At 43.5% G+C, this 15,050-nt stretch overlaps 1 protein-coding gene across 15 annotated transcripts in view; it reads right to left on the bottom strand.

Annotated features, from left to right (window-relative positions):
* Positions 1–15,050, bottom strand: part of cadps2 (Ca++-dependent secretion activator 2) — a 1,044,194-nt gene that overhangs the window by 329,417 nt on the left and 699,727 nt on the right. For all 15 annotated transcript variants that reach the window (XM_072484477.1, XM_072484475.1, XM_072484478.1 and 12 more), the window contains exon 12: positions 73–209. In XM_072484477.1, coding sequence (XP_072340578.1) covers positions 73–209 — 137 coding nt within the window. The remainder of the gene's footprint in view (positions 1–72; positions 210–15,050) is intronic.

Here is a 15,050-nt window from a genome sequence, read left to right as displayed (position 1 = left end):
AGGTTTATAAAGAACAAGCCTGTTGGGAAGAGTCATTTTGTCCCTGCCACCTTCTCTCAGCTGGTTACTCACCAGACAGGAATATGAATCATTCAGCCTGTGCTCTAATGTTTTCCTTTGCAGCATTTCGAACAGGGCAGCATGATCAAACTTGCAGGGTTCAGCAGCAATGAACTCATCCATCCCATGCTTCTGAGCTCTGTCTGCATCTGCAGAAGAAATGACAAAATGAAATTCAGAACTCGGTATGTTTGCTTTAAATTCAGACTCAAATGGAATCTTTATCTGGAATGCTCAAAGCAGTACACTTTATAACTTTGTTTATATTTATATTTAAAGGTGAGCAGCAGATGATGTCACATGCACAGCAGTGAAGTATACGACCCTTTAACTACTGTTAAACTTTAATCCAAAATCCGTTGGCCTGGATCTTGCTGCGTTGATATCAGTGCATATCGTTACTACAGCTTAAAACTAACATCAACTGCCGAGGTCCACACATGCACAGTTAGATGTGCAAACCACGATGCTGCTGTCACTGGTACCCTGTTCCTCCATACGGTGCGCCGCTGTGGGCTACAATGATGAAGCCCCCATAGAAATCCCTGTAATGGCGTGAAAGTCAGGTCATTACCAATACTAACGTTATAAAGATGGATGGAAAGAAAAAGGGCTTGTGTAATCAGAAATGAACAAGTTTTCAATGCATGGGACTTGCCAATTATTAAACAACCTCACTCGGCCGAAACAAAGTCAATTTTAAAGTGTGAGTCTCCTAGGGCTATGGGCCAAGAGCTGGAAAATGGGATTAAAATAATTATGTGGTTGTTATTGACCGGCGCATATGCGATGGGCCGAAGGGCGTTTCCTGTGCTGTAGACCACTATGACCAATTCCCTTAGAAAATTCATGCAGATTTAAAAATATTTGTTTTCTATGTTTACTGACTATTTCTTTCATGTTACTCATTTAATCCACTATGCGCATCCCAATCTTTATTTTGTTTCCTGCATAATGATTTAAATTTAATTCCTATATCCTGGGTGGAACCTCCTGTTCTTGGTGGGTGTCTCACACACTGCCTGAAAAAGCAGTGAGAAAAAAAGTGCTGATTCTTCTGCCCATCAGGCAGCAGCAGGCCTTCCTCCAGACTGAGGACCCTGGAAGACAGTTTTCCAAAATTCTACAAACTGCTGGCTGGTCAGAGGCCAGCAGCTTTTGCACACGGCAGCACCAGAGCTGTGGCTGATGCCCGAACAACAACCTGAGAGACCCAGGATCAGGAAGCCATCCAGGAAAAAAAATCTAAGTGTTGTCAGGGGTAGTCTCACGGGTTGGGCTGCCACAGGGAGAGGAGAGCCATGGGGGTCAGTAGCAAGGATACAGAGGTCGGCTGTCAGCGGCCACCCCCTGCCCCATGTCAGGCCCTTTATCATGCACAGATTAATACAGCTCGAAGGACTGCCCCCGCCCTCCCCTTCCAGAAGACATGCAGCCCGCACAGGTTTAGTAGTCATGCAGGCCGCATGTTGGCAGGCCCGCCTAGAGCTGAGAATATTTCAGGTGTGGTGGGCAGAGGCCTCTGAGTGATCATCAATTGGCAAATTAAGGGCTCAAGTGGAGGTGGGACAGAACTTACTTCGCTGGAGGAGAGAGGGCATCCATCAAATTTTCAGGCCTGTCCATCTCCTTCCTCACCTCTTATGGGGGCAGAAGATTCCGGACCTTTTTTTTTACTTCCTGCTTTGTGGTCTGCGTGCCTCAGTGACAATTCTTGAATCTGGCTGATGAAAGAGACTCTACGCTCCTTTGCCTGCTCACCGATGCCACAGATCTGCTGTAGAAGGGAGTGGGCTTGATCAGAGCCCTAATTTATGCTGGCGAGCCAGCAAATAATTTCTTGGCAACATATGTGTGGAGACAGATAAAACACATTCTTCTATTGCTCAGAGCAAAATCTTGGCTAACACCATTTGGACGGTTTACTTTGGATAGTTTGGACTATGGGAAAATACACTTTTGTCATTTAGAATCTAGAGAAATCACTTCCTCTCCGGATTATTGAGACTTGTTACTTGTGTACTATAACCTCAATAGATATTAAATGCCTATTTAGTGCATCACTGATCCTCACTTATACTATGAAATATTGCAATGATGTCAAGTAATATGGTAAAGTCACCATTGTCCCAGATGACCATGGGCTGCTTTCCCCTTTGAGGGGGAGAGCTGACTGGTGGTGTTGTAACCTGAGGATCACCACACCTCAGGTGAAGGGTAAGGTTGAGAAGACAGGGCCTTCAAAAATAACCTCAGCCGGTACGGGAATTGAACGCGTGCTGTTGGGCTCACCATGAACCACCTATCCATCCAACTGAGCTAAACCAACAATAACAAGCCATGTCAGACCCCATGTGCATAGATGTGGGGCTGGATTCTCCGTACCCTGATCCGTAATCGCACTGGCGTGGGGGCGGAAAATCCATTTTCCTGCATGGAACCGGGACCGGCGCCGGTTCCCCGATTCTTCGGGCCCCAAAAAGCGGCATTCTCCTCACCGCCTGGGACCTACCTGGAGCTATTGTCAGAGGCCCGCTGCGCCATTCTCCGCCCCCGACTGGCCAAAGTCCCGGCAGCGTGGATCTAATGTGGTTCAGCAGGTCGGGATACTCGAGTGGTGGCTGTGGACTCAGCCCGCGGCCGCCCTGGTCGGTGGCGGGCTGATCGAAGGGCAGGAGGGGCCTTATAGGCGCCCGGGAAATGTTGGTTGGGTGCGCGGCCGATCTGGGGTTTATTTTTAGGGTCCAGCTCCACGGTCCGAGTCCATCATGGAGCATGGCGCGGCCGCTGGTGGCCGCCACCGTACGCATGGGCGGCCTCCGACCCAGAGCGGCGGGGACCCATATCTGCAGCAAAAGCTGCTAGATTTACACCGGGTCCCTGCTAGCCCCCTGCAGGGCTAGAAATTTGTGGCCCTTTCACACCAATTTTTCTTAGAAACTCATTTAGGAAGTTAATGCCAATTCTCAGTTTGCACTAAATAATAAAATGGATGTGACTCTCTTGCAGGCACCTACCATCAAAGCCTTTAACTATCCTTAGTCTGATTGAGTAGATGGGATTGAGGTGCAAGTGGCAATCTAACTGACTTTTTTTAAAGAAGGAGTTCTTTTTTATTTCAATTACTTCCGCAAATGCAAATATTTCTTTTTCATTTTTTTCAACTCTGTCACTTCTCTAAACCATGTTGAAAGATGTATTTATAGCTGATGGCCAGGAATTAATAAATTCAGGACATTTGTTGCCTATTTGTTAATGTGGTTTCCAAAATAATATTTTACTTTAAATTGCCTTTGGTTTACATTCAAGACTTCCCATCAACAATGTCCTTTGAACCTGCAGCTGCTCACTGTGTCTGTGCCTTTACACACTTCTATTGATTTTGTGCCTTTTGAAGAAACATTTTTTGGGTGTCTTCAGCCATGTGGGTTTGTTAAAAAAGCAAATCATAGTAATTGCTCCGACTGGAATCAATTTTTTGCCCACACTTCAAATGTGCTTTAGCAGTCAACCAATTCAAAGACAGAAAAGCATTCCACTGCCCGTTAAAAGGGGACAGCTATTTTCAAGAAACCCTTCCCTTACTGGGTCTATCGTAGCATAAGACAATTTGTGATCAGCTTCAAATTGATTTTTTTTCCTTTCAATGCTGACTTAATTCCTTCCTCCTTTAATTCTAAAGTAGGTCAATTTATGTTCATTACTTAAAATGTATAATCCTTAATGTGTTTGTGCAGTTTGGATTCCAATGTAATTGCTTGATACGAGTGCACTGAACTGTTTGACAAAAATATTCTTCAGAAAGGGAGACAAAAGCCTATAAATAAAGCCAGTAACAGCAAATTTCATGATAAAACTCATTATTGATCTCTTGATGTGATGTTAACATAATAGGTCACTTTAAGAAATTTAGCCCCAGATCATATTGATCCATGTCACTTCCAACATTCAGCAATGAGGAAGGATGGAGAACATATGTAATACAATCTGAAGGATACACAGTGTCACACGTTTGAAAGGACTGGCAAAACAATCTATCCTACTTAGCTTTGCGGCGTCAAAGCAAGAGTCAGATCTATGTGACAGGTCATTCAAAGGTGGATGCAAAAGCTCCTGACGGCATTAACAGCAGGGTTTAATAGGATTTCAGGTGTGATGACAAAAACACAGGTCGTGTTGGAAAAACTCTGCGTCTACCTTAGGATCAGCAGTTTTGGTGTTTTCCACTAACAAACAAGGTCAGACTTGAAAGTGCGCAGGAGGACCGACACGATCTGTAGAATGCACAAAATACTCCTCTGAATGCGATTGGGGCACCTGAATACGAAGCATCTATGTAAAATGGGTCTTTCAAGGAAGGCTCATGGGAGGTTGGGAGTGGAAATCATCGAATGGTGACAGCACAACCTTTAGTGTCCAGGCTAGCTCTTTGCAAAAGCAACTCAGTTCGTCCTGCTCCCCTGCTCTTTCCCCAGAGACCTGCTAATGATTTTTCATTCAGATAAATATCCAATTGCTTTTTGACAGACATGATCGAGTCTGCCTCAGATAGCTTATCCTAACTGCTCGCTGCTGCGTGTCCGGCACTGGATGAGTACTGGAGGGGAGTGGCAAGAGTGATTTCAAAGGCGGTGAAGGTCCGGGTCAAGCCAGGTTGGGGGTGAGCTATATTTGGGGTAGCGGATGAGCCGGGAGTGCAGGAGGCGAAAGAGGCCGATATTCTGGCCTCTGCCTCCCTGGTAGCCCGGTGAAGGATCTTACTCATGTGGAAGGAAGCGAAACCCCCCGGCGTGGAGGCCTGGACAAACGATATGGCAGGGTTCATAAAACTGGAACGGATGAAGTTTGCGTTGAGAGGATCGGTTCAGGGGTTCTCCAGGCGGTGGCAACCGTTCCTTGACTATCTCGCGGAACATTAAGGGAAAATAGATAGCAGCAGCAGCCCAGAGGGGAGGGGGGGGGGGGGGGGGGGCGAAGGGGCAACCTGTTTTGTTCTGGTTGGGGTGGAGGGGGGAGGGAGCACTATTTTTTGTTACTTTGTTAGTTCACTATTTTATTTAAATAATGTTATCTATTAGTTATTGTGCTATCTTTTTTTTTGATTGATTTGTAAGATGGAAAAATTGTGTTTGAAAACTTTAATAAAATATATATTTTTAAAAATAAGTTTTTCCTCAGGTCACCAGTGGTTTGTTTGCCAATCACCATAAATCGATTACCTCTGACCCTTAACCCTTTTGCTGTGGAAACAATTTACGCCCTACTCTGTCAAGAGCCCTCATGATTTTGAACACCTCTATTGAATACCCCCTCAGCCTTCACTTCCCCAAGAATCATTACCCCAGCTTCTCCAATCGATCCACGTAACTAAAGTCCCACACCCCACGAATCATTCTTATAAATTAAGTCTACACCCTCACCAAAACTTTTAGATGTTTCCTCATCTGGATTGCCCAGAATTGGGTACAATACTGCAGCTGGGGCAAAACCAGTGTACTTGGTTTGTATCTTATGCCTCCATCTATGAAGCCTTTTTAAATGAATCTCTCAACTATGGTGATTTGGTCACATATACATTCAGTTCTCTCTGTCGTTGTGCTCCCTTTAGAACTTTATATTTTATACTGCCTCTCCACACTCTTCCTACCAAAATGAATCGTTTTACACTTCCTTGCATTAAATTAAAATTTCCGCCTGACTGCCCATTCCACTAGACTGTCTTGTGACCTCTTGAGGTCTATCATTCCCGTCATCACATTTCACAACACTGAGAAGCTTTGTGTCACATGCAAAATTTGAAACTGGGCCCTACTAACCCAAGTCTAGGTCGTTCAGGAAGGGCAGCGGAATAGACCCCTGGCGGGGAGGGTTGCCCTGTTATATACCTTCCTTCAATACAAAAAAAAACTGTTCATTACTACTTTCAGTTTCCTGTCACTCAACCAATTTCATGTCGATGCTGCCAATGTCTCTTTTATTCCACGGTGTTCAACTTTGCTGGCAAGCCTCTTATGTCACACTTCATCAAATATGTGCCAGATGCCATTAACTAATACAGATTTTCTCCAAGTGAAGGTTGATTTTGCCCCAGATTGTTGTTTTGAAAAGCTTTCCCACTATCAAAGTTAAACTGACCTAGCCTACAGTTGCTGGGCTTATCCTAACACCCTTCTTTGAACAAGGATGTAACTTTTGCAATTCTCCAGTCCTCTGGCACTAAATCTTATTGTCAGCACCCCCTCATCTCCCTCAGCACTCACAGATGCATCCTATATAGTCCTGGTGACTTATTAATTTTTTATTTTTTTTACAGCCAAACTATCTGATAACTCCTATTTATCAATTTTCAGCCCAACCCAAACCTCATCCAACTCATCTTTCATTGTGATTTTCGCAGCATCTTCTTCCTTGTTGAGTGTGCATTTAGCATCTCAACTATGCCCATTGCTTCCATGCATAGATCCCCTTTTTGGTCCCTAATCAGCTCCATCCATCCTCTTAAGACCCTTTAACTATTTTGGATTCCCTTTCATGTTAGCTGCCAGTCCCTTCTCATTTCCATTGTTAATTACCCTCTGAACTTTTGGCATTGTTGTAACTTGTTTTATCAATCTGACAACTGTCATATGACCGTTTTTCTGTTTCAACTTACTCTCTATCTCTTTTAACATCAAGAGAGCTCCTCTGCTCCCGCCGCATGACAATGTACTTGAATGATCCCCCCTTGACAGCAGCTTATTGTTGATAGTTTTGCCCACCAATCTATTCGGGGTATCGGACTTGCTGGTGCTGCACACGAAGGGGGAGGGGGAGGCGGATGTTCCCGCCTTTGCCTCATCAATAGCCTGGAAGCGAGTTCTGCTCGGGTAGAGATCTCCTATTCCACCCATTACCTCAGTCTGGTTGGGTGACCCCATGGAATGTTTGCATTTGGAGAAGGTCGGTTGAGGGGTTCTACCTGAAATGACAGCCAGTCATTTCCTTTTTAAAGAGTTAGTCACCATCAGTTGTTAGGGGTGTCCAATTTAGTTTATAGTTGGGAGGGTAGGTTTTTTGATGTTAATTAACAGTATACCATTGGTTGCGTTTCTTTTATATTGTAACTTGTAACATCCATTTTTATATGGCTATATTGTTAAAATGAAAAATCTTTAATAAAAATATTTTTAAAAAATGTTTTGCCTGCAGTGTTTAAATCTAATTTGCCTGGATCTTTCTCAAGGAATGCTTACCTCGCCAGCAAGATCCATGCCTCATGAAATAATACATTGAAAAAAGCCCCCATCTGATTGGCTGTTTGGAAGCCTGCACAGATATGTAAACATTAATTCATTCCTCGCAGATCAGCTCAGCCATCTGTTTAGCTGCTATGGAAGAATATTTGGGCAGCGGGGGAACTTCCTCTCCTGTGTTCCTTCTCTCATGTCTTGAATGTCATTCCAATAGTATCTTCCAATTTGTATTGATCTGAAGAATTGGGTCTATGTGTCTATGATGTGGCAGCATCAACATGAAATTTGTTGAGTGACAGGAAACTGAAGGGCAGCCCTTTTAACAAGCCTATCTTGAGGCCATTCTGTCTTCAAAGAGGTGTAAATGCCACCTGCCGGCATTGCCAGATGGAGGTGGGATTATGGACGTCGGGATTAATCTCCACTCCTAATTTCCCACTTCCAATGGTAAACTTCCAGCCTAAGTGTCTTTCCAAGAAGGCCAATTCGAGCTGAGAAGAGGGCAGGGTGAAAACTTTAAAATAATTGTTCCTGGTTGGTCGTCTTCTTAACATTATAAATTTCCTACTAAATATGTTGAGGGCCATGTATTAATTTGAAACTTTCTGAACCTGTGATGGGGAAAAGGAATCTCGCCCACTCCAGCACACATCAAAATGTATTGACAAGAATGTCTGCTATTTTCTGAAAAGTACTGACAACATCTGGGCTTGCACAGCCATCAACTGAAATTTACTACACTCCATGAAGTAATCAGAGGCCAGATTTTACTTATAAAAAAGCTTGCATCCGAAGCATGTTAGAGTGTGGCTCTGGTGGTAGCACCCCTGCATTTCAGCCAGAATGCTCCGGGATCTTGTCTCGCTCCAGGATTGATGGTCAAGTAGGAACCCAACCTTTGTTGCAGATAAGGCAGCAAGCATGATGCTGGTCCCCAGCCTAGATAAACGGGGTGGGTTAGCAACAAGAAGGGCAACCGGTTGTAAAACCGCCCGCCAAATCTAAAACAATCATGGTTGAAATTATTCGAGAAGGAGAGAGGTGATTGACTAGCATTGTGGTGATCCCAGGTAATGGGAAAAAGAGAAAGAGAGCGAGGGTTTATGTCCAAAGTATTATCTGGGCACAGACGATAATCAGCTAATTAAACTGCACATCCATATTGGAGACTGCCTGATTTTTCACCCATTAAGTAAAAGGGGCAGAAATTTCTATGACAAGCAAGCAATTCACTCAGCCTGATTTTCCTCTCTGCAGAATGCCCAGGCAGTCCTTTACGTCAAATATCAATCAGAGGAAATTCTATACTCAGATCTTTCCTAGCTTTGTGGTGCTGATTCATTAGCAGTTAAGAACAGGGCTGGTGGGATGAAGGAGGAAGTGAGAAGAATACAGTTCCTTTATTGTCAAGATCCTAAAGATATCAAACAAGGTGAACTCAAATCGTTTGTTGGATGGGATCACAATCTCTTCGAGGAAAGATGAGCAGTTTAGATTTAGTGACTTGACACAGAGTCATGAATGAATGGAATAGACTCCCCGGGGTGCGATGAATGAGATAGTATATGGGAAGGGACAGAAAGGATAGCTGCTCGGAGAGGGGAGTAACATGAGGATCATATGTGATAATAGTGTATGTATGTTTTCTGCATTGACTTGATGCACCATTATGGTTTTTGTTTGCAGACGGTAGGTTCCAATGAACTAACAGGAATGTCCAAGAAAGGTATGACCCACCAGCAACATTGATCATACATCCCAATCAACCATGCCTGGTGCAATGAAGTGTACAATAGGGGTCAAATTGATTTAACTGCTTCAGTAGAGAACCTTGATCCTCTTGATGCTCACTGTATGACATTGTGCTCTAATTACTATGAGGTCACTTCTGAAGGAATTGATAGTAATTTGCCTTACTATTTAACAGGATGGTTTCTTATGTGTTTGCATGTGCGACTGTGCCTTCTAAGCTCTGGGCTGGGACTTTCGGGTCCACCCAAAGTCAATGGACCTTTGGTTGGTCCATCACATTTTCCGTCATACTCGCGGCAATTCTGGAAATCCCATCCTGTACCTTGTCTGAGTCACTTTCAGGAGGCAATAATAGAAGGGAGAAGCTGTCTCAATTGGAATCAGTTGAAGAGTGATGCGCCCTAATTCAAACAGATGGGTGAAAAGACCCTGAAGCAAAATGTCCTCTGCTGGATGTATGGAATGAACGGTAAATAAGTTTGTGATGATTTCACATGTCTATGATTTTGAGTGAGGAAGAGATCAATTCTAAAGCAAAATTTACAATTTCTTTACAAGCATAATTATGTCACTACAGTTAACGACCAGAGGAATTCCCACCTCTAAAATGGCTTCCGTAAAACGTCAGTTCATAGATGACAGAATTTACAATGCAGAAGGAGGCCACTCGTCCCATCGAGTCTGCACCGGCCCCTGGAAAGAGCACTCCATTCAAGGCTACACCTGCACCCAATTCCAGTAGCCCAGTAACCCCACCTAACCTTTTTGGACATTGAGGGCAATTTAGCATGGCCAATCCACCGAAACTGCACCTCTTTGGACTGCGGGAGTAAACCGGAGAACCCGGAGGATTCCCACGCAGACACGGGGAGAATGTGCAGACTCCACACAGACAGTTACCCAAGCTGGGATCGAACCTGGGACCCTGGAACTGTGAAGCAACTGTGCTAACCAATGTGCTACCGTGCCGCCCCATGGTATTATTTATGAATTGGGAACAAAGGCATCGGCCATTAAGTGTTAATTATTCTTAATCTGTTAACACGACATGGATTTGCATTTAAGTTCTGAGGGGTGAAGAATCAGACAATTGAGGTGGGTTTTACAGCTTTTCCAATGTTCCACTGATTCCTCAGAAAGCTTCGCAAAATCAATTGGCCTGCAAATTGGGTAAATTGACCTCTGCACCCGAGTGCCAGTCTGCTCTCTTGTCAGAATAATAATAATAATATTTGTCACAAGTACGTTTACATTGACACTGCAATGAAGTTACTGTGAAAAGCCCCTAGTCGCCACATTCTGGCGCCAGACCCTTTGGTGCACTGAGACACTTATTCAAAATGTATCCCATGATTTCTTAGCGCCGTTGCTGTTGCAATTCCTCAAACAATTTCAACTCTGTAATCTTCCTGCAGAACGAAAGCAAGCTGGGATGTTACAGTGACTTATCAAATATCCCAGTTATTTACAAAATGCCTGAGATTATTTCTTTTTTTTGTCCCACTCCCTAATTACTGAGGTCCAAGAGATTACATTCCTATTGGGTTACATCTGATTCAGCAGAGCCCTGCTCTGGGTTTTTTTGAGTCTTATATTAATGTATGAATAACATGGGTGTAAAATTTCAGGAATTGAACAATGAGGAGAGATAGCAGGTGAAGCAGAGCAACATGCAAAAACTGTCCAGGAGGTACCTCTAAATATAGGTTTCTGCCAGTGAAAGGGTTAAGCACATAGTTTGGTAATTCCTACACACAATGCACAGTTAAAACAGCAAGTTAATACCCACCATCGTCATCTTCGCAAATGCTAATCTATTCACTTGTGATATAAACATGTCACTTTAACTGCTCAAAGTTACTGAACACTTGCTGAAACTGAATGGGTAAAAAAAAAGTTGTATTTTAATCCTCAGCCATGAGGCCATGGAAGTCAGCGGAATTAAGGATGGGCAATGAATGCTAGCCTAGCTCGCGAAGCCCACATCCCTTGAATGAATGAACAAAAAGCCTGAATCTGGAGCTTCAGGTTTTCACTTGTAACTTGGGGTGTGGACCAGAATTGCCACATTTGCATGAGGTTGATGCATGTTTTTTCACTGCCGATCAAGTGATATCAGGCAGCAGTGTCAACACTATTTGACCCGATCACAATCACAGAATCTTGCAACACAAAGGAGGCCAATGGTTAAGCTATCCAATTATTCTCATCCTATAGCCCTGCAAATTTTTACTTTCCAGGAATCTATTCAATTTACTATTGAAAATTGCTCTGAATCTGATTGCATCGGTCCTTCCAGCTGTGCATTCCTGAACATAGCATCTCACAGCATATTCAGAAACAACTTCCTTCAATCTTCCTTGGGTCTTCTGTGATGAATGTAGGAATTTCAGGTATATTGTATTATATGTAGTTAGCGTAGTAAGGGTTAAAAGGGATAGTATGTTTTTAAAAATCAGGGTTTGAAAGGCAGCAGGCTTTTTGGAGGCAGAGGTGCAATTAGAGCAGTGTAAAAGTTTGGCTAATGATATTTTGTTTATTTAAATGAGATTCCCTGGGGTGTAGATGATTAGAGACTTTGGGCACGATCGAACGGCCACTTAGCGCCCGACTCGGTGATGCGACGAGGCCATTAAAACTCTCGAGGCCTCTTGCGAGATTTGCGGCACTCGGAACGCCTCGCGAGATCTAACGATCTGGCAGTGCCAAGGTCTCCGGGTGCCAGGCTGGCAGTGTCAAGGTGTCCGGGTGCCAAGTTGCCCATGCCAGAGATCGGGCCCGGGGTTTCCCCGACCTTAAGAGGGGATGAGTTCGAGAACCCACTAAGATGTAGATTGGGGAGGTCCGGAGGCCGTGGTGGGGGCATCCGGAGATCGGGGAAATCAGGGCGGCATTTGAAAATGGCGGCACGATCTCTGGAATCACTAGATTCAGCTCGTCAGTGCAGTAAGTAAGGTAAGCGCGGCCTCGGCTGGGTGTTCCTCGCAGAGGCCCAAAAAATGAACAAGGTCCTGTTTGATAGCGGGGTCATTCTCGATACCGAGAAACACCCTGCATTTGGGCCCAGAACAGGACTCCCCCCCCGTTAAATTGCGCCCATAGTGTTTAGTTTTAGTAAGATGATGTAGTTAATGGGAAGAGCCAGGGTTTGAATCAATCGGGCGTTGAGTTTTCAGCTTTGGAATTCAGTGTAGGTTGGGATGTGGTCAGATGAGCAGTATCCCTCAAAACAGTTCAGTTGAAGATTTGCCTGTGAACAGGACGGGAGCAGTTACTCAAAGGCTGGCCAGAGATGGGGTTTGCTTGAGTGGAGATAAAAAATGGCAGTTAGGATTTACTGCTTCATTGTATTGTTAAGCATTGTTTAGTGGGTAATTTTAAGGTGTTTTCTTGTATGAGGTTAAAGTTATTTCAATCCTCTGTTGATAATAAAGTTTGCTTCCAAATGCCATATCCCTATTTGTGTATGGAATCACTCCTGGAGCGCGTCAGCCTTTCCTCACCATTTTACAAATTAAATAAAATATTGGTGTCCGGTATCCAAGCAACTGTTGGCGTCTGGTCCAGGATCGTAATACTTTTGACAATTATCCTAAATCCAAGTGCCCTTTGGATATCAATCATCCTGGCAGTGAAATGGTTTCTCTTGAGTTACTTCCTAATTTCAAACACCTTTACTTAACCTCCCTTTAACCTTCTTTGCACTGAGAACAATCTCAGCTTCTTTGGCGTCTCCATTTAATTGAAGGCCCCCTCATTCCCGGTGCCATTCTAGTAAATGTCCTCTTCACCTTCTCAATCGCCTTAACATCTTTCCTCAGTATTGGTGGCCATTAACAGGCACAATATCCAGCTAGATGTGCCAGAAGATTAATCCTATCCAAGGAAATTGTGTATTTTTTTCAACTAAATCAGTCATGTTCTCCTTTTCCTGGAATACTAGAAAAAAATAAACTCAGGCTTCCTTCATGCTAGTGAACCTCTGAATACCTTTTTAGGCATTTCTGCTCAAGAGAAAATTCCCTTATGGAATCATCTCGGCAGCAATTAGAATCCATCAGACTGCCAGAACATGTCACGTATAGCATAAACAAAATGGAAAAAAAACCCTCCCCGTTTCAGAGACCCTTCTAGACCCATTTTTCTACCCCCCATCTTTATTTCAGGGCCCCTTCTTTGTAATTTACTAAGCAAACCTGAGTTTGGATTGTCTTAATCAACTTCTATTTCAGAATTTGCACAGTAGGACATATGCCAGCGATGGGTCCTTCTCCGACAGTCAAGTTTCAATCTGCTATAGTGGATTAATATATTAAGGTGCCTGATCATTTGTCCCAAATTCCTCATGCACACAGTTGTATATTTCCTTCATATTAAAAATAAAATGAAAATAATAAACTTGAGCCTGTCTATTAATTAAAATTTGTGGAAGGCTCTCTCTCTCCAGGATGTGCTTAACATTGATCTGGCTAGATGTACAAGAATGAGATTTTGAATACTTCTCCAAAAACTGCAAGACAATAAAAATGGAAAATCAAACAAAGCTTTCAAACCGAAACCAAAATACTGCTGTCGTCTTTTATAGACTGCATGTAGGTTCAGTACCAAGGGGTTAGGTTTCAAACAAGCTTTCTGCATGAGCGAGCTAAAAGCACAAATGTGACAAGGCAGAGGACCACAGCACGTAGACATGTGAAGGAGCAGGTTTCTACCGCATGCAGTGTTTAACAGACAGTGGTAAAGCAAGAAAGATGTTAATACGAGCCTCTAACACAGCCCACTCGAGAAAGAAAGAGACAGTTGGCAACATACACCTAACACTTACCCTTGGCTCCGGCTACATGTGAGCAAAGCAAAGAGAATAAAGCATATTGAGGTGAAACAAATCGACAGTAGAATGATTACAGGGCCGTGCCGATCAAACAGAACTGATGCAACCGATTAAAGGTCTTTGGCATCAGGTTGAAGCATTTGGCAGAGTACTCTAGCACGACCTTAGACAGAGGTGGCTATAATAAAGAACCAACTGTTGTGGCATCCATCTAAATTGCTGTTTGCATTGGTGCCATAAAGCTGTTATTTATATTGTTTATTCGTACTCATTCTTGGGAAGTTAGCATTGCTCCTAAGTCCAACATTTATTGCTCATTACTCTTTGGCCTTTAGAAGGCGGTAGAGAGCTGCCTTCTTGAACTGCTCCAGTCCATGTGGTATAGTTGCGCCCACAACCCCCATTGGATTGAGATTAAAATTTACAAACTATGTGGATAAAATATCGCCCAAAGTGAACTTGTCACAGTTGACACCATGACAGTTTTGCCGCAGCACTGTTTGGTGTGGACTCTTGCTTGGCTCATTCAGGAGGTAAGTCTACCCGATACTTCCATATTGAGTGGCCATGCCCTTTTGAACAGTAACAGACAGGAAAAGAAACATAAAAACAATTATTGAGTTTGTCAAGTGAGCCACTGATGGTGGGTGAAATAAAACACCACACACACACACGGACGCACGCACACACCGTTGATCTGTCTTGACATAAAAAATGGAATTTGAACGAATTGGGACAAAGTTGATGTGACATCATTGCACGGAGATTTTAGAGATTTTAATAGATTATAGTACACAATCAATGAGTTAATTAACTGAATGACCATTCAATTCTGAAGTAACCTGTTGGATTAAAATTACATTCCAAACTTGACAGTGCGCAAACATACCGACAGGTGATGCAGGACCCTGGAAATGGAGAGGGTGAAACACAGATACATTAAAAAAAATTAAACACGGTATATTTATTTACTAAAACACCGCACAGAAAGATGTAAACAACCAGCCTTTACAACAGTGCAACTTAGTGGAGAGACACTGGAGCCTTTTAGACAGCAGAAACAGGGCAACAATCGCCCGAAAATCACAGGAAAAGCTTATCGGCCTGATTTGCAGGCAGCAGCATTTCGCCATGGGTCCTTGTGATAGGCAGGCCAAGGGACAGCCTGAACTAAA

This window comes from Scyliorhinus torazame, chromosome 19, assembly GCF_047496885.1.
Source record: "Scyliorhinus torazame isolate Kashiwa2021f chromosome 19, sScyTor2.1, whole genome shotgun sequence".
NCBI classification, from domain to species: domain Eukaryota; kingdom Metazoa; phylum Chordata; class Chondrichthyes; order Carcharhiniformes; family Scyliorhinidae; genus Scyliorhinus; species Scyliorhinus torazame.
Note: the sequence above shows the minus strand (reverse complement) of the source record. Positions and strands in the feature narration are given on the sequence as shown.